The sequence below is a fragment of the Eleginops maclovinus genome, chromosome 6, assembly GCF_036324505.1.
Source record: "Eleginops maclovinus isolate JMC-PN-2008 ecotype Puerto Natales chromosome 6, JC_Emac_rtc_rv5, whole genome shotgun sequence".
In the NCBI taxonomy this organism is placed as follows: Eukaryota; Metazoa; Chordata; class Actinopteri; order Perciformes; family Eleginopidae; genus Eleginops; species Eleginops maclovinus.
This window is the reverse complement of record NC_086354.1, coordinates 2,936,458-2,959,996: the sequence shown is the minus strand read 5'-3', so window position 1 is coordinate 2,959,996 and position 23,539 is coordinate 2,936,458. Positions and strand designations below refer to the sequence as shown.

Here is a 23,539-nt window from a genome sequence, read left to right as displayed (position 1 = left end):
GTCAAGACCGACAAGTCTCAAGTCAAGTCCCAAGTCTTACTGTTTGAGTTTCCAGTCCTTTCGAGTCCTTTTAACAACGGAGAAATAATATTTACACAAATCATGTATGCTTTTAAGATCTGTATATATTTATCAAACCAAGAACATTGTTCAAACACATTTGAAATAAACAAAGGCAAATGTAATTTCCACAGAAAGTGCTGACATTGTATTTCCATTGCTTATTACAATATAACTGTCTCAAAAGATCCTCATTTTTGCAAAACACTCTTCACCTTAAAACTTAAATATAGCCTTGAACTAAAAAACATGTCTTCACCCTCAAACAGGTATTTGGAGGATCACAAAAACAGTTGAAAGTAACTTTTCCAAATGTGTTACCACTTTATAAAAAACATTTTCAGTCTTTTAACTCATTTCAAAACCTAAGTGTAACCTTAACCGTTTCAAACATGGTACCACTTTATACAAGATATCCTCACTCCCAAAAAAGTGTGTGTGTGTGGAAGGGGACTAGATGGGAAGTGTCATGAACATGACAATGAACAGAGTTGTGCTGTTCTATGTCAGGGCCCTATGCTGCATTGCATTTGCAAAAGTTCAAATTGGCCAAAAGTCTGTTTGTCATTTGTGCACGATGGGGACGTAGTATGATGCCACCATGGCTGAAAACTCGCTCCACTGGAGCACTAGAGGCAGGCACTGCCAAGACTCTGGTGGCCACTCGGAAGAGTGAAGGAAGAGACTTCATGTTCAGTGCCCAGAACAAAAGGGCGTTCTGTCCTTCGGCTGTGTCTAGGTAGTGACTTAGCTGTAGTGCTGGAGTGGTCCCAACATCCTTCTTCTGCCTCTTATGGTATTCAGCAAACAGCCCTTCTCCTTGTCCAAGGTCCTCTTGCTCTTGCTCTTCTTCATCAACCAGAGGCACAGGTTGCTCAGTCTCTGCAGCATCTTGCAGGATCAATTCTGGAAAAACATTTAACAGCAGCAGCAACAAAAGAGCCCTTATTACCATTGGTGTTGGTGATACAGTGTTAGACTGAAAAATGCAATTATTGATGCTGTCAATAAGATCAGACTACGAGAAAAAAAGTTGCATTAAAGTCAATAACATTTACCTTTAACTTGTTGTGCCACCTCTGCCTTGATGTCACGATTGACCAGTACATGGTGCTCCACCCACAGCAGAGAAAAGGCTGGATCCAAGGCGGCTGCTTTGAGGTAGACTGGGTCTGAAAAGGGGGCATTGATCCCATCTTGAGTCCCGGCCATTTTCACATTAATGAACATCCCAAGAAATCTGTTGTTCAGGGATGCCTGGAGACTTCCGACCAGGCCGCTCAGGAAACGAACTTGAGGCTTCAGCTTCTCAAGGTGATGATTGAGGGACAAGACGGTTGGAACAACTGCACTGATTGTGACGACCTTCTCTCCCTGTGTCAAATCAGTTGCTTCTCCAAACGGCTTCAAGATGTCCACCAACTCCTTCAACAGATTCCACTCTCGTGGTGTGTATGACAACTCCTTATGCCCAGCCTTTTTCTAGAATGGCACCAGAGGTCGCGTTAACCGACAAATGTCCGTCATTGACGGATATTTTTTAGCTATGACGGAAAAATCTGAAGGCCGTCCGTCATTTTGACAGATTTTTACAATGATCATTACCAATAATAAACACAACAATAAAAATCACAATTGAAATACCAGGCAAGTTGTGACAGTTTTCTTACTCTGCATAAGCTTCATTGCCGACACCAACTTTCAATCTGAGCCGACGTTACGGCTGTTCTGGTGTTCAGTGGGTCGATACATTGTAGCCAGCTGCGCAAGTTCAGCTCCATCGCACTCAAAGCCATGCTCCGATTTAAAACCATTAGCGGTCTGTGCCATTAGCACAGTCTGAGATGTAGCCTATGGCTGCAGTAGTGTAGGCTATCTACCTGTTTCAGTGGGCTGTTTCCCCTTCTCAATCATCTGCAGAAAGCATGTGGGCGTAATTTTGCTATTTAAAAGAGATGCATTGAGTCGTTTGTGTCACTTCGCTGTCTCCTGTACCGCATGCAGAGGGATTTTCTCCCGATGAAGAGAGTGCTGGCAGGGTCGGGAAATCCCTCGTTCAGGGGCTCCTGTCGGCTGCTCATCACTTCGCTAGGGGAAATGTTTCCCGATTTTAGAGCGTTGGCTGAGGTGGCGCTGGTTATCCCAGTGTCTAGTGTTGCAGCTGAGCGGGGGTTCAGCCTTCAAAATAAAATAAAAACCGCCACGAGAAGTCGTCTGTCGGAGGCAAAGGCGCAGCATTTAATGTCAATCGCCTCGGCAGCAGAATCCATTGACACTTTTGATTACACGCAGGCAAGCGCACTGTTCAAATCCATGCGGCCAAGAAGGAAAGTTTGAGCTGCTTGAGCTGTTTGTATTTTCACTATAATTGACTTCGTTCGGCTAAAATAGCCCATCGTTCTAAGGCACAGCCGCTATGTTTTCACAGCTGAAAAAGTTCTGATCGTCAGAAAAGAAATGCATAATAAATAATTATTATTAAAACACGCTTGTTCTGTGAATTATTTTTTTTATGACAATAAGTCAATAAAAACAATTGAGGCTATTAAATATAAGCATTATGGCTTAGTGTAACTGTTGCTGTATAATTTGTTAAGGGTTTCCGATAGTAAATGATTTCATGTGTAGGACTTTTATTTTGAAGCCTCGGCGGAGCCAGGAGAGAGCTCGAAATAGAGACAGAGAAGATGTACGTACTGTAGTGACACACACGTTTAAGAGTTATAAGAGGTCATTATAAGATTAGTTAATGCCTTTTGGAGGAGAAAAGTGTTAAAAAGAAGAAGATTTCCTTTCTGTGCATGCAGCCAAAGAGGTATTTTGTCCGTTTGTCATTTGCTTTCAATGTATGTTATTTTTGTGTATGTTTGCTAACTCGTTAGCGTTTTGTACTATGTGTTTCATACCGTGTTTTAGTTTTCACGGTTGGATGGGGAGAAGACTTCATAAAACCCGTTTATAAGAAAACCACTGGTGTCTGACTGTGCTTGGGAGGGAGTCACAGTGAAAACTCTGACTGTTCGTCGACGCGAGTGGGCGAAGCAGCAAGAAGGCCCAAGACTAGCAAGCTAATCTCAACGTGGTGGCTACGGTGGCTACGGTGCTTGGAACGTTCGACGAAGGACTGGCAGATGAGTCGATATCACGCACTTTCACACAGTTGAAGACGCACACACACACTCATTTAGCAATCGTTTATATGCAATGCCATAAGAACTTGGACACTAATAAGAGTGGGCTAAGAAGAGGGCTTTACAAAGTTTGCTTAAATGTTTATTTGGATGCTAACATTGAAGCACTGTTGTGTGAGTGGTGAATGCAACTTATTTGTTCAGCAAGTTCAACTGAATCTTGCCATTTACTGTATAGCCAGGTTTAAGAAGCTAAAGGCTTAAAGTTGTATGCTACATACTTTTTCGTTTTGAATTTCTAATGTACAAATTTAAAGTGTGTGTAAAGTGGTAATACTAAGTGAAGGCTATTTGCCATTTGATATTTAAGTTCTCAATTAGTGTTCCAAGGGAACCAAGGTTTATTTGTACATTTTCTAAGTGCATTTTGAGTTATTTAGGTGTAAAATACCCACTGACTTTACTGCTATTTATGATCATAGCTAATGATTATTTTTTCAGTTTAAATATTAAGACACTGCAGGTACACACATTTTATACATATTTGAGTAAGCTTTAGCAATTCATCTAGACATTTATTATACTTCTGAGTTTTAGTTTTATTTACAATTTACATGTAAACTGTCCAAGACATTTTGATAATGGCAGAGGGTAGTGAGTCTCCAATCCAGGTAAGGGATAATGTTAGGGATAGTGAGAATGAGCCAGCCAAAGATCAAGCTAGAGACACTGAAGCTCAGCAAGAGGAAGTGCATCAGCCAAGACGCGGTGAACGAGTCCGTAATCTAACAGAGAAAGGCAAAGAAATGCAAGATACGAAAATTAAAGCACTGCAACAAAGATTTAATTACATTAACCAAAAATGGAGAACACAAGTTAAACAAGCTAAGCAAGCATTATCACAATTATCAGATTCATTAGAAGACAGTCTGCTTCATGATATCATTGGTGACGTCAGAGGCCTTTGTGCAGATGTCCAGCGTGCTTATGAAGAGCTGCGCGGAGTTACAACACCAGACCAAGACACACGTCGAAGAGTGGATTTGTGTGTAGAGATTTCCAGCTTCATCGTGTCCAAAGCCTCAAATCGGTTTAGTGGGAAGACGCCAGAGGGAGAAGAACAAGGTTGGCCAGATGCAGGCTCTCTTTGGGACTCAAGCATTAGCGAATTCGGAACTGTCCCCTCTATCTTAAAGGTTGCCTCAGTGCATTCAAATAGGTCTTCTGTGAAACATCAAGAAGCTGCCGCTGACGCTGCTGCAAGCCAAGCTGTTCTGGAAGTGTTGCAAGAACAAGAAAAAGAACAGTTGGAAATACAGCGCCTGGAGGAAGAGGTTAAAAGGAAGATTGCTGCTCAAGAGGCCGCAGCTCTAAAGCGTCGCTTAGAACAAGAAGCAGAAGAGGTGAAGCGAAGAATAAAGAAAGAAGAAGAGGATGCTGAAATGAAAGCTAAGCTGGAAGAAGAGCATATGGCTATACAAAGAACTCTTGAGGAAAGACGGAGAAGAATAAAGCAGTTGGAGGCCATGAAGGAGCTCAGTGCAGCGCAAGCAAGAATGCAAGTGTACAATCAAGAGCCAAAAGACATCCTAGGCCAGGGGTTTTCAACCGGTGGTCCGCGGACCCCTGGTGGTCCGCGGCGGCATTGCATGTGGTCCGTGACAAGAGCCTATGTTGATCAGTTCACCATTGTTTTTTTTTAATATAAATTCGCTTTGATATTTCAACACATTTCCAGAATACCGTTACATATCGTGAAAAATATGTTTAAAATAATATAAAGGAAATTCAAGCTGACAGAATGTAGCCTTGCGCCTATCCAGTCTATGGTAGCCTGTGATTCGCTAATGGTAATGAGTTGCGTCGCTAACCTCACTTATTATTCATTACGTACAGTCTTGCGAGCAAAGTTGACACACATTTATAAGCATAGCCGACGAGAGTATTTTAAGATAGGTTGTAGTACAGCAAACATTTGTTACATATGTACTAGTCTAGCTATATATCTAGCACCAATGGATCGTTTTGTAGTGAGGAAAGTGCCAGAGGGACAGGCTGCCATGACAGAGGGTCAGGCTGCCACGACAGAGGGACAGGCCGCCACGATAGGGCAAGGACAGGCTTCCGAAGCGTCAACTTCGCAAAAAAGACGAAAAAGAAAATACAATGAGGAATATGTTAAATATGGATTCACAGTGACGACAGACAGAGCAGGAGAGGAGGTACCACTGTGTTTCGTATGTTCAACAATTCTCTGTAATGAAGCTATGAAGCCGTCGAAACTTACGCGGCATATGGAGACGCATCACGTCCACTTGAAGGCCAAACCCGTTGAGTACATGCAACAGATGTTGCGTGATTTCAAAGGACAGCAGGCTACCATGAGGAAGAGTGCAAAAATAAATGAAAACGCACTGAAAGCATCGTATCTGGTCGCTCTCAGGGTTGCAAAAAGTAAGAAGCCCCATACCATTGCAGAGCAGCTTATATTGCCAGCAGCCATAGATATGTGCAGAGCTATGGTAAGCGAAGAATGTGCCAACAAATTAAAAACTATTCCGTTGTCAGACAACACAATCGGAAGACGAATTGGGGAAATGGCAAATGATGTCAAAGACCAGCTGATGGCAAAACTTCAGACAGTTCTGTTTTCCCTTCAAATCGACGAGACGACAGATGTTACTAATGATGCGCAACTGTTAACATTTGTGCGATACGAGGACAGTGGCACTATGTGCGAGGAATTTCTTTTTTGCAAACCACTGCCCGGGCGAACTACCGGTGTAGAAATATTTAAAGCACTGGACGATTTTTTCACGGAGCACAATATCTCGTGGCAGAGGTGCGTTGCATTATGCAGCGATGGGGCCCGAGCCATGAGTGGCAGCAAGACTGGACTGTTTGCGCATGTAAGGAGGGTGGCTCCGGGGGTAATTTGGACACACTGCCTGATTCATAGAGAGGCTCTCGCCTCCAAAGATCTCAGTGTTGAGCTCAGTGGTGTGTTTGATGTCGTTGTCAAGACGGTCAACTTCATAAAACGAAACGCATTGAATACACGCCTGTTTTCATCCCTATGCCATGACTTGGGAAGTGAACACAGCTCTCTCCTTTATCATTCAGAGGTGCGTTGGCTGTCTCGCGGCGCTGTGCTCGCCCGTGTGTTTGAACTACGCGGAGCTATCTACGAGTTCTTGTGCGAGAAGCATTCTGATCTGGCTTCCAATTTCAACGATAGTTACTGGTTAACTAAGCTGGCGTACCTCACAGATGTTTTTGCAGAGCTGAACAAGTTGAACAGCTCCATGCAAGGGAGAGATGCAAACGTCATGCAGCTCTACGAGAAGCTCGACGCATTTGTGAAAAAAATGTCAAAGTGGATCGAACGAGTGGAGAGCAATAACTTGGCGATGTTTCCTTCAGTTGAGGAATACCCTGACAGCACTGACATCAACGACACTATATGTGAGCATTTGAGGAAGCTTGTGCGTCAATTCGCAAAGTACTTCACTGATTCGGAAGAGTGGCGCCGTGACAGCAAGTGGATCCTGCTCCCATTCAGTGACGATGCATCAGTAGGGTCAAGTCTGACGGCTGTGGAAGAGGATAAGCTGATTGAGATGTCCACAGACTCTGTCAGGAGGCATATGTACGACACACAGCCCCTTGTTAAATTCTGGATAAGTTGCCAGACAGAATTTCCACAGCTTGCTGCAAAAGCAATGAGGTGTCTTTTGCCCTTTCCAACCACATACCTGTGTGAGAGTGGTTTTTCTACACTGGCGTACTTAAAGAATAAGTACAGGGCTAGGCTTGATCCAGAGAATGACATGAGACTGTCTCTGTCTACCATTTCGCCACGAATAGACAGGCTGTGTGGACTTCACCACGCCCAGATATCACACTGACAGGTAGGCCTAATTCTCCCATGTTTTCACTGTTACGACCCTGGCGGGTTTAGGCCCCGCCCTGTGTTAATGGTAAGCCTGTTCTCTCTCCCTGCTTTTCTCAATCTCTCTCTGCTTTTCTCAATCTCTCTGTCTCTACAGCAGGTGATTGGTGACAGGTCTGTCCTGGCTGGGTTATAAAAGCCCTGACCAGCCAGCAGTTGAGGCTGCCTTGGTCTTCATTTGTTGGATTTTGGTTCTCCGGTGTTGTTGGATTTTTGTTCTCCGTTGTTGTTTTGTCACACACCTAGACTGACTTTGCATGACATTTTTAGTTACTTTTCCCAATACTGAATTGCACAACACTTTATTATTCTTTATTCTTTCTTTAAAATAATCTTTAATTTAATTTAATTTAATAAATCTACTTTTATTATTATAAAATCTGCGTGGCCTCTCTTTCATGTTTCATGCATTGAGCTATGCATGTAACACCAAATACACACGCGCACGCGCAGGCACATCAGTGGGCCGCGGATTGCTTTCTAGTCCGAATGGTGGTCCCTGGGACAAAACCAGTTGAAAACCCCTGTCCTAGGCCATCGGTTGGTTGCAGATAACCAGCCACGGAGCCCCCCAAGACACCTGCCCCTGCCTGTGTTTCCTGCCCCTCAAGCCGTCACTTCCTCCACGAGTGAAAGCACACAAGAGCTTGTCAAGATCCTGGCAGATGCTTTAAGTGCCAACAGAATACCAGTTCCTGAACCATCAGTATTCAGTGGCGATCCATTGATATACAGTGACTGGAAGCTTTCTTTCCAAATTTTGATAGACCAGAAGAATATTAATGAGAAAGAGAAGATATACTACCTCCGTAGATATGTAAGTGGACAAGCCAAGAGTGCACTAGATGGGTACTTCCTACTTGGGACTGAATCTGCCTATGTGTCTGCATGGAAGCTTTTGGAGGAAAGATATGGAGACCCATTTACAGTTGCAAAGGCATACAGAGACAAACTCCAAGCATGGCCCAGGATCGGCACAAAAGAGAGCTTTGAGCTCAGAGAGTTTGTTGATTTTCTCAGAAGTTGCGAGGCTGCCATGGTCCACATCAAAGCATTGGAGATTCTAAATGACTGCAATGAAAACAGAAAAATACTGTCAAAATTACCAGACTGGTTAACTGCAAGATGGAATCGGAAGGTCGTAGAAGTTGACGAGAAAAGCAGCAAGTTCCCCTCCTTTAGTCAGTTTGTTGAATTTCTGATAAGAGAAGCGAAAATTGCGTGCAACCCGGTTACATCATTGCACTCACTGAAACAAGGTGAAATTGAAAAGCCAAAACAACAAAGATATCAAAGTATTACAGCAAAGACACTGACTACAAGCTCCAATGAAGAGACTGTGCAAACCTGCACTTTCTGTGAGAAGATTGGGCACACTTTGCTCAAATGCAGGAAGTTTGTGGAAAAAGCAATCTCAGACAGAGTCAAGTTTGTCCAAGCTGAAAAGCTGTGCTTCGGTTGCCTTAAGCCCGGTCACCTCTCAAAGAGTTGCAACAAAAGGAGCATTTGCGACACATGCAACAAGCGCCATCCTACTTGTCTGCATGAGGAAAGAGACAGAGCACCACAAGTCAAGCAAAGCTTAAGCCAAGACAGGTCAACTACACATCAGGAAAGGAGTAGGGAAAGGCCCCAAGCCACACAACATGAAACAGTGGCAGTAGCTACATCAAATAGAGTAATCCTTGATGAAACTAACAAACAAACGTCTGCAATAATTCCAGTCTGGCTGTCATCTGCAGCTCAACCAGCACAAGAAGTACTTACATATGCTCTTTTGGATTCACAAAGTGACACAACCTTTGTTCTCAGTGAAGTAGCTAATGCTTTGGAGGCCGACAAAGAGCAAGTCAAGTTAAAACTTTCTACAATGACTTCAAGAACAACACTGGTAAGCTCTCAGAGAGTAAACAACCTTCAAGTCCGTGGCTTTTACTCCAACAAGAAGATCTATTTACCACCAACCTACACACGTGACTTCATTCCCGCCAACAGAACTCACATTCCAACAGCTAAAACTGCCAAAGCTTGGTCCCATCTAGAACACCTCCAAGATGATGTGGCACCTTTACAAGACTGTGAAGTAGGTCTGCTCATTGGGTACAACTGCTCACAAGCCTTACTCCCACGAGAAGTTGTTTCTGGCAAAGAAAATGAGCCTTATGCACAGCGCACAGACCTTGGGTGGAGCATTGTCGGCCATGGGAAAGCCTCTGTAGATTATGGAGATGCCATCGGAATCAGCCATCGCATAGTAGTGAGGCAAGTGACACCAGGAGTTAACCCCTCCGTCAGTCTGAAAAAAGAAGTACACTATGTGAATAGAACCAAAGTCAAAGAAGTCACCCCCTCAGACATCCTAAAGGTCCTCGAGTCAGACTTCTCAGAAAGAGCTGGAGAAGAGGATCCTGTGTCTCAAGACGATCTCAAGTTCCTGTCAACGATAAGAGAAAACATTACACAAAAGGAGGATGGACACTACGAAATGCCATTACCGTTCAAAAAGGAAAGACCGAAACTACCGAACAACAAGATATGTGCAACACATCGTCTAAATTGTCTTCAAAAGAGACTAATGAAGAATGAAGCTTACTGCAAGGATTACGTGAACTTCATGAACGACATCATTTCACGTGGCGATGCAGAGAAAGTGCCTGAGGAGGAAATTGACAACACCCCGGCTTGGTATATTCCACACCATGGAGTTTATCATCCGCAAAAACCAGGGAAAATTCGTGTTGTATTTGATTGTTCTGCCAAATTTCAAGAAACTTCTCTTAACGATCATCTACTCACCCGACCTGACCTGACAAACATGTTAGTGGGTGTCCTGTGTAGATTCCGAAAAGGCTCGATCGCAGTGATGTGTGACATCGAAAGGATGTTTCATCAGTTTCATGTGAAAATGGAAGACCAGGATTACTTAAGATTCCTATGGTGGGAGCATGGCAATCTGGAAACCACACCCTCAACCTACAGAATGAAAGTCCACCTGTTTGGAGCGGCTTCGTCTCCTGGCTGCGCCAACTTTGGCCTGAAACATCTGGCAGCACAAGGGCAAGGTCAGTTTAGTGAAGACACGATCCGCTTCATACAAAGAAATTTCTATGTAGATGATGGTCTAGCAAGTGTTCACACTGAGAAGGAAGCCATTCAGCTTGTAAAGGAATCAAGAGAACTTTGCTCCACTGGCAAGCTAAGACTCCACAAGTTTGTCTCCAATAACGACAATGTGATGGCATCCATCCCAGAAGAAGAACGTGCCACAATTAAAGAGCAAGACATGGCCTTGAGCTTACCTCACATGGAGAGAGTGCTTGGAGTTGAATGGTGCATTACTTCTGACTCATTCAGATTCAGAGTTCAAGTTAAGTCCAATCCACTCACCAGAAGAGGTGTGCTCTCTACAGTAGCCTCTGTGTATGATCCGTTGGGATTCATGGCACCTTTCGTCCTTCTCGGAAAACAAATTCTCCAACAAATGTGCAGAGAAAAGATTGGCTGGGATGATGAAATTCCTGAAACCCTGAAGCCCCAGTGGCAGTCCTGGATCAGAGATCTACCCAATCTAGCTGAGATGGAAGTCAAAAGATACTACTTACCTTCAAGTTTTGGCAACATTAAGGGTCATGAACTTCATCACTTTTCCGATGCAAGCTCCTCCGGATATGGTGAATGTACTTACCTGCGAGTCATCAATGAGTCCAACGAAGTCCACTGCTCTCTAATAATGGGAAAATCCAGAGTCTCACCAACCAAAGTGACAACAATTCCAAGATTGGAGCTCACTGCAGCAGTAGTTGCAGTTCGCACCAGTGACATGCTCCGCAATGAATTGGAAATTCAAGACCTGCAAGAATACTTTTGGACGGACTCCACAGTCGTCCTCGGCTACATAAACAACGATGCAAGAAGATTTCAAGTGTTTGTAGCCAACCGCATACAAAGAATAAAGTCAAGTACAAAGCCTGAACAATGGTTCCACGTTGCATCCGAGGATAATCCAGCCGACCATGCGTCCCGAGGATTGACTGCAGAGCAACTCAAGTCTTCCAACTGGTTCTCTGGACCGAAGTTTCTTTGGCAAAAGGACCTACCTGACAGAGCATGCAAGGTGGGAGAAGTTACGAAAGATGATCCTGAGCTCCGCAAGGCTCTTGTATTGAGCACTAAGGCAAGGGAGAACAGATCATTGTTGGACCGCCTCGAGAAGTTTTCTGACTGGACAAGGGTAGTGCAAGCAGTTGCCAGATTGAAACGACGAGTTAAAGAACACAGAGCTGACAAACAAAGAACCAGTGGAAGTACAAGCTTAGAAGAAAGGAAAGAAGCGGAAATTGCTATCATTAGGTTAGTTCAAGAAGAAGCGTTCCCAGATGAGATTAAGAGCTTGAAAGTAAAGAAAGTGATCTGTAAGACAAAGCACAACAAGCTGCACAAGTTATGTCCATTTTTGGATGAGGAAGGGATCCTAAGAGTGGGAGGACGTTTAAGTGAAGCCACGTTACACCCATATGTGAAGCATCCAGCAATACTTCCGAAAAACAGTCACATATCAGACTTACTTATCAAGCACTTCCACGAAAGAGTTCATCATCAGGGACGTGGAATGACTGTTAATGAACTGCGAGCTAATGGATTGTGGATCCTGGGGTGCAGCAGTGCAGTATCATCACACATCTTTAAATGTGTCAAGTGTCGAAAGTACAGAAGATGTACTGAAGAACAGAAAATGGGTAACTTACCTGAAGATAGAATGGAAACAAGTCCTCCGTTCACCTACGCTGGCATTGACTGCTTTGGTCCGATCCATATCAAAGAAGGAAGAAAAGACATTAAAAGGTATGGACTTTTACTTACCTGTCTATGTTCAAGAGCCATACACATAGAGATGCTTGATGACATGACAACTGACGCGTTCATCAATGCCTTAAGAGCATTCATTGCTATAAGAGGGAATGTTCGCCAACTTCGAAGTGATCAGGGAACCAATTTCATTGGTGCAAGGAGAGAGTTTGCAGAACTCATGAAGGGAATGGATGAAGACAGAGTAAAGGCTCTAGGATGTGAATTTCGGATGAATCCTCCAGCGGCAAGTCATATGGGTGGCGTCTGGGAGAGGCAAATCAGAACTGTAAGAAGTGTTCTCACTGCCATTCTTGACCAGTCAGCGCAAAGACTTGATAGCTCATCTCTCAGAACTTTTCTGTATGAAGTGATGGCGATCGTTAATAGCAGACCACTTACCGCTGAGCACTTGAATGACCCATCCTCACCTGAACCTTTGACTCCGAATCATATTCTTACAATGAAGTCCACAATCATTCTTCCTCCACCTGGAGAATTTATCAAGGAAGATCTTTATCTTCAAAAGAGGTGGCGTCGAGTCCAATATTTAGCCAATGAATTTTGGATTAGATGGAAAAAGGAATATCTTTTGAGTTTACAACCAAGACAGAAGTGGCAAAAGAACAGAAGAAACCTAAAAGTGAACAACATTGTGCTTTTGCAAGATGATCAAGCCCCACGTAATGAATGGAAGCTGGCCAGAGTAACAGAAGTTTATCCAGGGTCAGATGATAGGGTTAGAAAGGTCAGATTGTTAGTTAGTGACACTACATTCAATGAAAAGGGTAAATCCACAACTAAGACGGTTTTCTTAGAGAGACCTGTGCATAAGTTGGTCACTCTGCTTGAAGCAGAACAGGTTTAATATTTCTAATTTTTATCTTCATTATATGTAAGAAGTATAATGTTTATCTTTGCATTTTGTGCAAGAGGTTTAATGTTTATCCTGACATTCCATATGTGGTTAATAACAGGAAATGTTTATCCTGACATTCCATATGTGGTTAATAACAGGAAATGTTTAATGTAAAGGTCAAAGTGTAACAATATGTGTAAGGAAATCTCACAGTATGGTTGTGTGATTTGGTGGGAGTGTAACTGTTGCTGTATAATTTGTTAAGGGTTTCCGATAGTAAATGATTTCATGTGTAGGACTTTTATTTTGAAGCCTCGGCGGAGCCAGGAGAGAGCTCGAGATGGAGACAGAGAAGATGTACGTACTGTAGTGACACACACGTTTAAGAGTTATAAGAGGTCATTATAAGATTAGTTAATGCCTTTTGAAGGAGAAAAGTGTTAAAAAGAAGAAGATTTCCTTTCTGTGCATGCAGCCAAAGAGGTATTTTGTCCGTTTGTCATTTGCTTTCAATGTATGTTATTTTTGTGTATGTTTGCTAACTCGTTAGCGTTTTGTACTATGTGTTTCATACCGTGTTTTAGTTTTCACGGTTGGATGGGGAGAAGACTTCATAAAACCCGTTTATAAGAAAACCACTGGTGTCTGACTGTGCTTGGGAGGGAGTCACACTTAGGCCTAATATAACCATTTAAAAGTTAAAATACAATGACAGATAATAATGGACAATGACGGATTTTTTACGACCCTGCCCGTCAAAATGACGGACAATGAAAAAGTCTAGCGCAACCTCTGAATGGCACAGAGCTTTAGATGATCACACTGGAGAACTTCCTTTACTTGCCTCAGTGTTGAGTTCCATCTTGTGTTGACTGCAGCAGGGATGCCTTTCTCTTCCCTAAATTCACTATCAAACACATCTTTGAATGTTGTGCTTGTGTGCAGCAATGAGCTAAGTTTTGAAAACTTGGAAAGAGAAGGACATGCCACTTTTGTTTCTTTCAAACCGTCTCCCACCACCAGCTGACGAGTATGCGCAAAAACACTGCAGGCGCTGTTTCTTTGCCATAGCAGCATCTACCGTTTGCTGTTCTTCCAGGGTTAAGTCACACCAGAGATCAGGGTCATCAAGATGATCTCCGTCATCATCCTCTTGCTCACTGGGGAAGCACACAATGAATGCCTTTCGCATGTTAGCAGCATTGTCACTAATAATGTAGTCCAATTTATCTTTGATGTTGTATTCATCGCATATTGACTCAAATTGGTCACAGATTCGTTCAGCTGTGTGTGAGCCTTTGAAGCGATTGCAGGCCAAGAGATTTGTATTTAGCTGTATCCTCTCTTTAGCTGTCTCTTTCTCTATCCAGTGGACAGTGACACCAAGGAATCCCCTCATCTTTCGGTCAGACCAAATGTCCACAGTGACTGAAACATGCTCAGTGTTGCTCAATTGAGTTTTTAATCTTGAACGTCTCCCCCCAGCGAGGCTCTCTGTTTTAGATATCAACATTCTGTGACACACTGGGCTGAACTTACTGTCAATTACTGTCAGAAAGTGCCGAAAACTCTTGTGTTCCACAATAGACAGGGGAAGGTTACAATCAGTAATCAAGTCGGACAGTATTGTGTTGGTGATAGCCTTCTGCTGTGGATGACTCATGCTGTAATGCGCTACACGACTGTCCGAGAATTGTGAGATTGAAGGCTGTTGTGGTTCATCTATGCTTCTACTCATCTGGTTTTTTTCAAATCTGTAACAGGTAAGCATATAAAACAGATGTCAGAAAGTACCTTATAGCCACACATAAATTGCATTTGAAACTATCTCCTCATATATCAATGCTAACATTGTGTTAATATTTATTTTTGTATTATTATGAATTGTGTTGTATACTGTAAGATTGTGTTTGTTTTAACATTACATTGATAAAATACATTTCCATTTCAGTGTACACTTACTATATTAATTTATATTTTTTCCTGCTTTACCTTGCCATCAAGCAGCCCTTTCCGACAGGAAACTGAAGTATGTTTGTTAATTCACTCTTTCCAGCACACCTGATTCCATTGGCAAAAACAGCAATTGTACCTGCATCACACAGACATTGCTGGTCTACTGCTGGCTCAATGATTAAGTTTAATTGTGCTATTCTATGTCTTCGTTGATAGTTCAGCTTTGTTGTGATTTACCTAAATTACATAAACGACCTCAATGAGGCAGCAGTAGACTAGCAACTCCTTTGTGCTGCAAAGTAAAATAGCCATTTTTGTCAATGGAATCTGGTGTGCTGGAGAGAGTGAGATACTTAGTTTTCCTATCGGAAAAAATCGTCTGGCAGCAAGCTCAAATGGTACACATATTTATAACATAAAGTACATTAAACTGACCTTGGTTTGATTAGGCTTGCTTTTGTTTTGCTGCTGGCAGCAGTCTGCTGTGTATGATTCACTGACTAGCTGCTAAGTACATACACTCTCACTTCAAAAAATCCTAAACTATCCTTTTACAATATGAGTATGGATAAGTTCACTATTTTGCACTTTGAGCCCCATTTCTGGTTTGTCTAGGATGAAATGGTGTGTTTGACACCGACATTGTAACGATTGGTCCCCCATGCTTCATGTAATTCATAAAGCGGTCCTTAAATCAACCTTAAACGTTCATTTCAAAGATGTGCAACTCACCGAGTGGTCACTGGTTAGTGGTGATGCTCCAAAATGAGTGTCTTAGCAAAATACAGTTTCTGTCGTGTTTAATTTGCCATTTTGTATTCCAAATATCAAGCGGAAGTTAATAGCCTACTCAGTGAGGTATCTGAAAACATAGCTAGTTCCACAATAGCAAATAACACGGATGAAACCAAATATTTCGCCGATATATTTTTTAAAACAACTCCGAACACCACTTACCACTCGGTGAGTTGCTCATCCTTGAAAACGAATGTTTAGGGTTGTTTTAAGGACAATGTTATGAATGCCTGTAGCCAACCATTCTGAAGCAGGGGGTGATTCCAAATTAGCCAAAAGCTGGAGACTGGACCAATCGTCAACATTTCTATTTCATCCAAGAGGACCCAGAAAGGGGGCTCAAAGTGCAAAATAGTGAACTTATCCATTACTGAACCCACAGGAGATACCGTTTAGCGTGTTCGTAAGCCAAGGTGACGTTTACAGTCTCATTGAAATGTAGCTAGCATGTTTTACAGACTGCAGTTCTTTTTTTGTTGACCACCTCTACGTTTTTAAATCCAAACGAAACTATCCGTGGTATCATTGTCGCCTACTTGGCGCCTTATAGTCTGTTCCGCCTCATTGGTTGTCCAGTACTTTGATTGGTTGGATGCTTGCAGATCAAAACAACGTGGATCTAATTTGATTGGATGTTGTGCCACACACACGCTACGCACACAGATGCACACAGGTGCGAAGAGAGATAGCGCTGTCCATGTCAACACACTTTTTAATCTTTGGGTTTGGGGAAAGTACCAAGTCTTTTTGAGTCAAAAGGGGCAAGTCCAAGTCCAAATGCGAGTCACTGATGTTAAAGTCAAAGTGCAAGTCTTTTTAGATTTTGTCAAGTCAAGTCTCAAGTCATCAAATTCATGACTCGAGTCTGACTCGAGTCCAAATCATGTGAGTCGAGTCCACAACTCTGGTTATTAATAACATGTTAGTGGAGCCTCTGCACGGTCCTGTAACCTGGTGTATATGAACGAGTCTCTATGGCAACGTTAGCTCACCTTGTCATTGGTGTGTTAACGGGGATTTGGCTGAGAAGCATTCTAAAATCCGGCGATTCCACAGAGGACAGAGGCTGCAGATCTTCAACACTCTGCCACGAGTCTCTGAACTTCTCGGGGTTCAAGCAGCAGACCCAGAGAAAGTTACCTTCTGTTGCTTTGTCCTGCGCGCACTCCTGTCTGTCTCTGTTCTTTTCTCTGAGCCTGCAGCTCTGCATTGTGAGCCTGCAGCTCTGCATTGTGAATCTGTTTCTGCAGCCCTCTTAACCAATAGTAAACAGGCTTACTGAGTTACTATTCTACCTGCACAATTGTTTCTCTGGTGTCGGAATGTCTCGCAATGTTTGTGAGTTCTTAGAAACAAAACAGCACATCATTTCGGGTTAAAATGTGTTGTAACTACGTTACTGAGAATTGTAACGGGTATTATATTACCCACATTTCAGAAGTAATGCGTTATATTACTGCGTTACAGCACAAAGTAATACATTACTGTAACTCTGTTACTTTTGTAACGCGTTACACCCAACACTGATTATATATACAACAACTCTAAGTACCTCCTGCAGACATCCTGCCGAACACACGGACACACAGAGGTGCTGCGAGGGGATTCAGCTCACCGACTGTATATTGCAGACGATAGGTTGGGACGTGTCACGTGAGCGGGACGTTGCCAGGAGTTCAATGTAAAGCCAGCCCACATTTCCGATATGACGTCATAACTGAAGAAAATCTGGAACAGCTCGTTCATACCCCCGTTTTTAGAGATGTGGGTAAGGAGGAAAAATGAGAGGGTTGTATTTTCAGACACTTTGTGAGTCTCCTTACACACTGGGGACACATGTTTATGTATGAAAGACAGCAACAAGTGAATTTTGCAATAATAGGGGACATTTAATCTTGCAAACAGTGAAGGACATATCAGGAATCCTGAGAGATGCGAACTATCTCTCAGTTTGAGTGTTTAACAAATTATTAACAAAAAATAACCATTTGTAAGTTTATATTTCTGTGTCGAGTCTTGTGTTCATCATCTTACCTTAACATTCTCCCAGTTCCAGCACATCACAAGACACAGGATGTTAAAGAATGCCTCTGGAATTGATACATATAAGTTCACCTGCTGAATTAAAAACAGAAGAAATGAACCAAAGAAAGTGGAACCATGAAGCAGATTCAGGCAGTAGGCTATAGATTCACTCTGAAAGCATTAGCCTACAGAACAGAACCTTTCTTAGGGTACTAGTATATGGATTCAGAGCATGTGCTTTGTAATATATCAATCTTTATTTTAAAACTAATTGTTAATCCTGCTAGTTATCCCCATCTTTTAAAATATAACCTCAATCTGATTTCGTTTTTTTAATGTAACTTCACAGGAATACAGTTACCTTTTTTTGTTGTTTTTTCATGTATTCCGAGCCTTCTATGTATATAATTCGCTTCGGATAATATATTTTAATGTTTAGTAGGTCATTGGAGAATGGTAAAAAAAAAAAGGGAGTTGTGCCAAGAGCGTCCACAAAAGGGCAGTGTGAGATCAGCTAACATCCAGGGAGTAGACCTTTACTGCAGTCCCAGAGGCAAATAAAAAAGTGATAGTGTCAGTCCGACAAAAATACAATAAGAAAAACACAGCAGCTACAGTATATGCATGGACTACAGTATACATCTTTCACTCTCTTCACTGGACAACTGCACATATGGTGTGTAGCATCGAGTACAACCTAAATACTGTATGTGTGTATATAAATATACTTGCATAGGATAGACAGCATGATATATCACTTGTTTGAATTTGTTATTGATTTCCCAGTGATTTACAAAATATGATTATGTTTAGTAATGAATAAGAAATAAATATGATATTAAAAAAAAGTTCAAGTGAATGCAGTATAGTAAAGTTTTAAAAGGTGGGACTGAGAGTTAAATGTTGTTATGGTTTATGTGCTCGTTAAATTAATTGTGTGTCAAAGCAATGAAACGTGATCCAGTTCAGACGATATAGACCGCTGATGTCCTGGCTGGGGGGAAATTTCTAAAAGGGAATCGAGAATTATGTGTACAAAATTTTAAAATAAACAAACCTGAAATTCAGAATGAGAACAGAAGTCTTTTATTTGTCCCACAGCGGGGACATTTACAACGTTATAGCAAATACACAGTGCTGACAAAAGGTATAAAGTCACATATTACATAGACTGGCAAGCACACGTTAATAAACAAAATCATATTCAAGGAACAGGAATAAGTAGCAGCGTTCTAAATAGTAAGTGAACAGATATGAGGTATCAGCAGGGCTTAACATGTACCAATTCAAGAGTCTATATTGCAGAGAGCACAGTCTTCTCTTAATCAGTAGCACAATAGTTTTTGTATAGTGGAGTGGCAGCAAGTAATACCAAAAATAAGTTGTTGAACAATATATATATATATATATATATATATATATATATATATATATATATATATATATATAAATATAAATGTGTGTGCGGTCTTCCAGGGGCCGTGGTGATTATACAGTTTGACCACTGCAGGACGGAAGGACCTGCAGAATTTCTGCGTGAGACACACCATGAGAATATGAACAGTATTTCATTCAAAAGCACAAAATCAACAGGTTTATTGCCAAGTAGGTTTACACACACGAGGAATTTGCCTTGGAGCTGTTACCTCCGCGACCCTGACGGAAAAGCGGGAGAAGATGGATGGATGGCTTACTTAAACACAGATAAATAAGATCAATTGTAAGAAAAACAACCCAAAAATAAAAAAGAACAATTCAATTATAATATTAAGATACAGAAATACCAACAACAAAAAACTACATACAGTAGCCTGTATGCTATGCTGGGAGTATTCTAACCAAGACCGGGTTAGATACATTAGGCAGCGTCTGAACAAAGGGCTGGTGTTCAGAGAGGGTCCATAGGGGGGCAGTAGCTGTCCATATTAGTAGAACTACCCCCCCCCCCCCTTTCTTCATCTGTTCCCAGTCAGCAGGAATCACAGTATGGCTTACATATCACTCTAGCTCTGAAATAAAGCTCCATACTTTATTACGCAGATGCTACCTACTATAGAGCCACATTACTGTCAGTTTTCCATTATCCACGCATGGTGCCACTACGGGCCCACTTTCCAATAACCTCCCTGCTCCAGCACCACTGTTAAACATCACACCCCTCCACATATAAGTTGTAGAAGCTGCTCGTCTATTACAACTTCCCTTTGTTAATGAATCACAGCGGAACGTTTTCCTTAGATTTCACATTATGCACTTCTCTGATTCATGAGACACTTGTACAGATGCTGAGGTCCTTGTATTCAAAGACTATGCCCATTTATCCTGACCAGCTAATTAGCATTCCTGTAGTATATCCTGTGTGCGGGGGCGCAGACAGGAGGTGGAGTGTTCCGGATTCATTGTTTTTGTTAAATGCTCCCAATGCACTCCTAAGAATGAAAGAAAGAATCTAAGTGAAGAAAGAAAGGTGATGAATTTAACTTGTTGGCATAAGGGCTGACTTTAAAAAAAAAAATCCTGTTAGATCTGACCTGCTGATGTTAGGATTGCGTTATTTATTCTATTGTTCCATTTTTTTTATACACAAATAATAGTAGGCTAATCCAGATCAAAATGCAGATAATATAAACAAATGTATGAATATTGATCATGTGAAGTGTTTTTTTTCTAAGAATAGTAGGTCAAAGTGCATCTTCCTGAGGGTAATTTAACAAACTGAACTCAGCAGACGTCTGATCGCTTGAGATCGCGTCTATTTCAGGCTGTTTTGGGGATTTTTCTGATTAAACGATGTGTTGTACTTAGTACCTTCAACGGATGGAAGGAGATATATTTTCGTAAAAAAATAAAGGACTACAAACAACCCGTCAGGCAGCATTAGCAAAGTACAGCTAGCACATCATTGACAAGCGTGACTAGCGTTAGCACTTCTTTGCTGCGCTAGCTACTGAATGAGGACATGCTGCTGTTATCTTGTGTGATTTAAACGGTGAATAAATATCCTCCCCGCTTTAGAGGAACAGTGTACTAGCTTCTATTTTTATTTGAAGATATCTTGGTTCTCTTTTAATTCTAGTTAAAGTTTTGAATTGCCTGAAGTATTTTTAGATTTAAACTCTACTTTGGATACAGTCAATGACAGTGATTGTTGACAGACTACAGTAGTGTGTGTCTCTGTCTCAGTTTACACTGGTTTAGGATTTATCTGTCTAGTAGAGACCAAGTTCAAATAACTCCATGAACTAGCACCTGAAGAGAGATGAACCCCCAGGTCCTCTGACACAAGGGTGAGGACAGAGAGTACAGGGAGGCAACATGAAAGCCCTTCTTCTTGCCTGTGGAAAAGTCTGCCGACACTGAGGGCATGTCAATCAAAACACCTTTACACCAAATCTTAAGACTTATGATTTTACCTTAGCATTGTCATCATGTAATTTCAAGTTTAACACACAGAACTCATTAATATTTGTTTGGATTTTTGTTTTATAAACGCAGTAACTTGTTTTCCAATACAGTATGAACTGTGTACTGCACTATTGGGATGTAAAAAAAAGAATTAAACACGTTTTGTTAATTTTCTGCCCAGGGCTATGAAATTGTTAAATTCAATGACTAATTAAATAGAAATCCCAGAAGCTTTCTGTTACCTCTTGTCATGTCCCTTGTGTTGTGCTGGAACTGTGTGTAGGAGAATGTTGAGTTAAGAGGCTGAACATAGCTCGACACAGAAATATAAACTTAAACATGGTTATTTATTGATAATAATTTGTTAAACACTCAAACTGAGAGACGGTTCTGACTTCAACCCTTCTTTAGACGCATCTCTCTGGCTTCCTGACATGTCCTTCACTGTTTGCAGGATTAAGGCAACAGGTGCATTCTTCATTTCAATAACTTCAATTTAGATAAAACAACAGCTAGGATGACTTTACACAGGTTCTTCAATATAAAAGCTTCAACTACTGTTACATATAAAACATGACTCATTGTTCATTTCAGACAAAGGTTGACGCATGATAGATATAATTATTATAATTTTTACAATATAATTGTAACGATAGGACAATTCATGTGTAAATAAGGACATTTTTAGGTGCAAAAAACATGCATATTCTTCAACAATGATTACATCCACTGGAAACAAGAACATGTGTGTGCCTGCTGAACATAGCAATGAGACCGGTACTGTACGAACACACACTTCCTGACCACACACACACACCTTATGTTACATAGTTTTATATGTATATGAAGCACCAGCAGGGTTACTGGTCTGGAGATAAGACGCAGTGAAGGTTTAACGGTGTGTTCACATGCTGTGCTCTCCCGGCTTTCATGAATAAATGGGAAGAAGAAGAAAAAGCAGAGCGGGCTCCACGCCCTGCGGCTAGCTGTAGCATGCTAATGCGCTGCTAGTTAGTTGCAGCTAATGCCTGAGCAGTCAGTAGGGGAAGATGTGTCCCCTATGTAGCAGCTGAGGTACCACATTTAAACCCTGAGGCAGGGTTCGCTGTTCCTGAGTAAGAGTAATTGCTTTTTAAGGTGAAATGATTTAGACTGAGCCAGATCTAAACTGAGATGTGATACTTTCACGCATGTGCTTATATGGCATTATGCCATATTAAATGTCTATGTAATAAGTGTATATTGATATTTGTACACTTTAGATTTCACTGCTTCCGAGCACATAGTAGTGATAGAGATTGCATTGCATATTACTCATATTTCTTAGAATGTTAAGAGATATATGAGCCCAGCTGTTTTCCACTCATGAAGAGAAGACAGCAGCGATGCTTCTCTTACAGCAGAAAAAACAATCTGTATTGTTTCCTCCTGTTAGCTGCTGAGCTGTGGCTTGTGGCTACAGCAGGTTAGGGAATTTTAGAAAACATCACACTTGACTTTGGACCCATGTTTCCTGTCTTTCTGACTTGTCGTTATATCCTTAGGAGTTGTGTAAGGGCACTGGCTGGCTGAACTTTCTGAGCAGTATTCAATTACCGTTAATAAGATTACATTTGAATTTCACTAACTATAATCACAAAACAAGTACGTCAAGGATATGAGCTTAAAAAATGGATTATACAGTGAGATATTCTGTTCAATTTAAATAAGAGGACCAACATTATCACCTCTATTATTTCAAACACTGGGAGCATTAAGATTGAATGAGCTTTGATGCCTGTAATGCTCCCTTGTCTCCCGACTTCTCATCGTCCCTTCTCTTTGTTCACTCCTGCTTCTTGATGGCACGCCCCTTGAAGTGGTCCATGAGGTTGAAGGCTCCCATGTATTGGCCCAGCATGATGCCCTGCTTCACAGGGAGGAGGCTGTGGAGAGAAACACCAAGAAACATCTGTTAGCTTCACTTTAGGTGAGTGGGGTATGGATTTTAAAACAACGTAAGAAGCACCCGAAAGAAGATCAAGCCTTTAATACATGTTATTTTTATTTATGATGTACAGTAGAGGGGCTTGTTCTGCATTGACCTCCAATCCATAGGCGTTTATACTCAATGTGGTTTTCATGTTGTGTAATTATTTCAACATAGTGACACAAACACTATGATGCAGATGACACCCACACAGTTTAAGTTAGACGTATTGTCCTAGATTGTTTAGTCTGCTGCTCTGAGAATGTTGATTACCCATTTGGAACTAGTTAAAACCTCTTCCTATCCCTGAGATCTTCAGAATTTGTCGGGTAACCGCTGTGGCAACTTGTGTCTACGGCAAATGTCTTGTCAATTCTCCGGCCGTAACTCCAAATAAACCCAACAGTGTTTTGCCATCAAGTTCCTGCTCTCCAGCGTCTCTCTGAGTTTCGTCTCCATTGCTTCAGAAGTTTCCACAACAGAAGGGATGATCAACGATGGTACTTGTCCAGACCTTCAATCAGCTGCACACACATTTCTGA

At 41.6% G+C, this 23,539-nt stretch overlaps 2 protein-coding genes across 2 annotated transcripts in view; one reads left to right on the top strand and one right to left on the bottom strand.

The window, feature by feature from the left end:
• The first annotated feature begins 4,786 nt into the window (after positions 1–4,786).
• LOC134866568 (protein FAM200A-like) lies at positions 4,787–7,677 on the top strand. Its single transcript, XM_063886790.1, has 2 exons — positions 4,787–7,102; positions 7,241–7,677. Exon 1 carries the CDS (start codon positions 5,018–5,020, stop codon positions 7,097–7,099), a length of 2,082 nt encoding a protein of 693 aa, XP_063742860.1. The 5' UTR covers positions 4,787–5,017; the 3' UTR covers positions 7,100–7,102; positions 7,241–7,677.
• Positions 7,678–21,356: 13,679 nt separating this feature from the next.
• sdr16c5a (short chain dehydrogenase/reductase family 16C, member 5a) overlaps positions 21,357–23,539 on the bottom strand; it is a 34,913-nt gene continuing 32,730 nt past the window's right edge. The window contains exon 7 of the mRNA XM_063886419.1: positions 21,357–22,953. Coding sequence (XP_063742489.1) covers positions 22,854–22,953 — 100 coding nt within the window. The 3' untranslated portion in view covers positions 21,357–22,853. The remainder of the gene's footprint in view (positions 22,954–23,539) is intronic.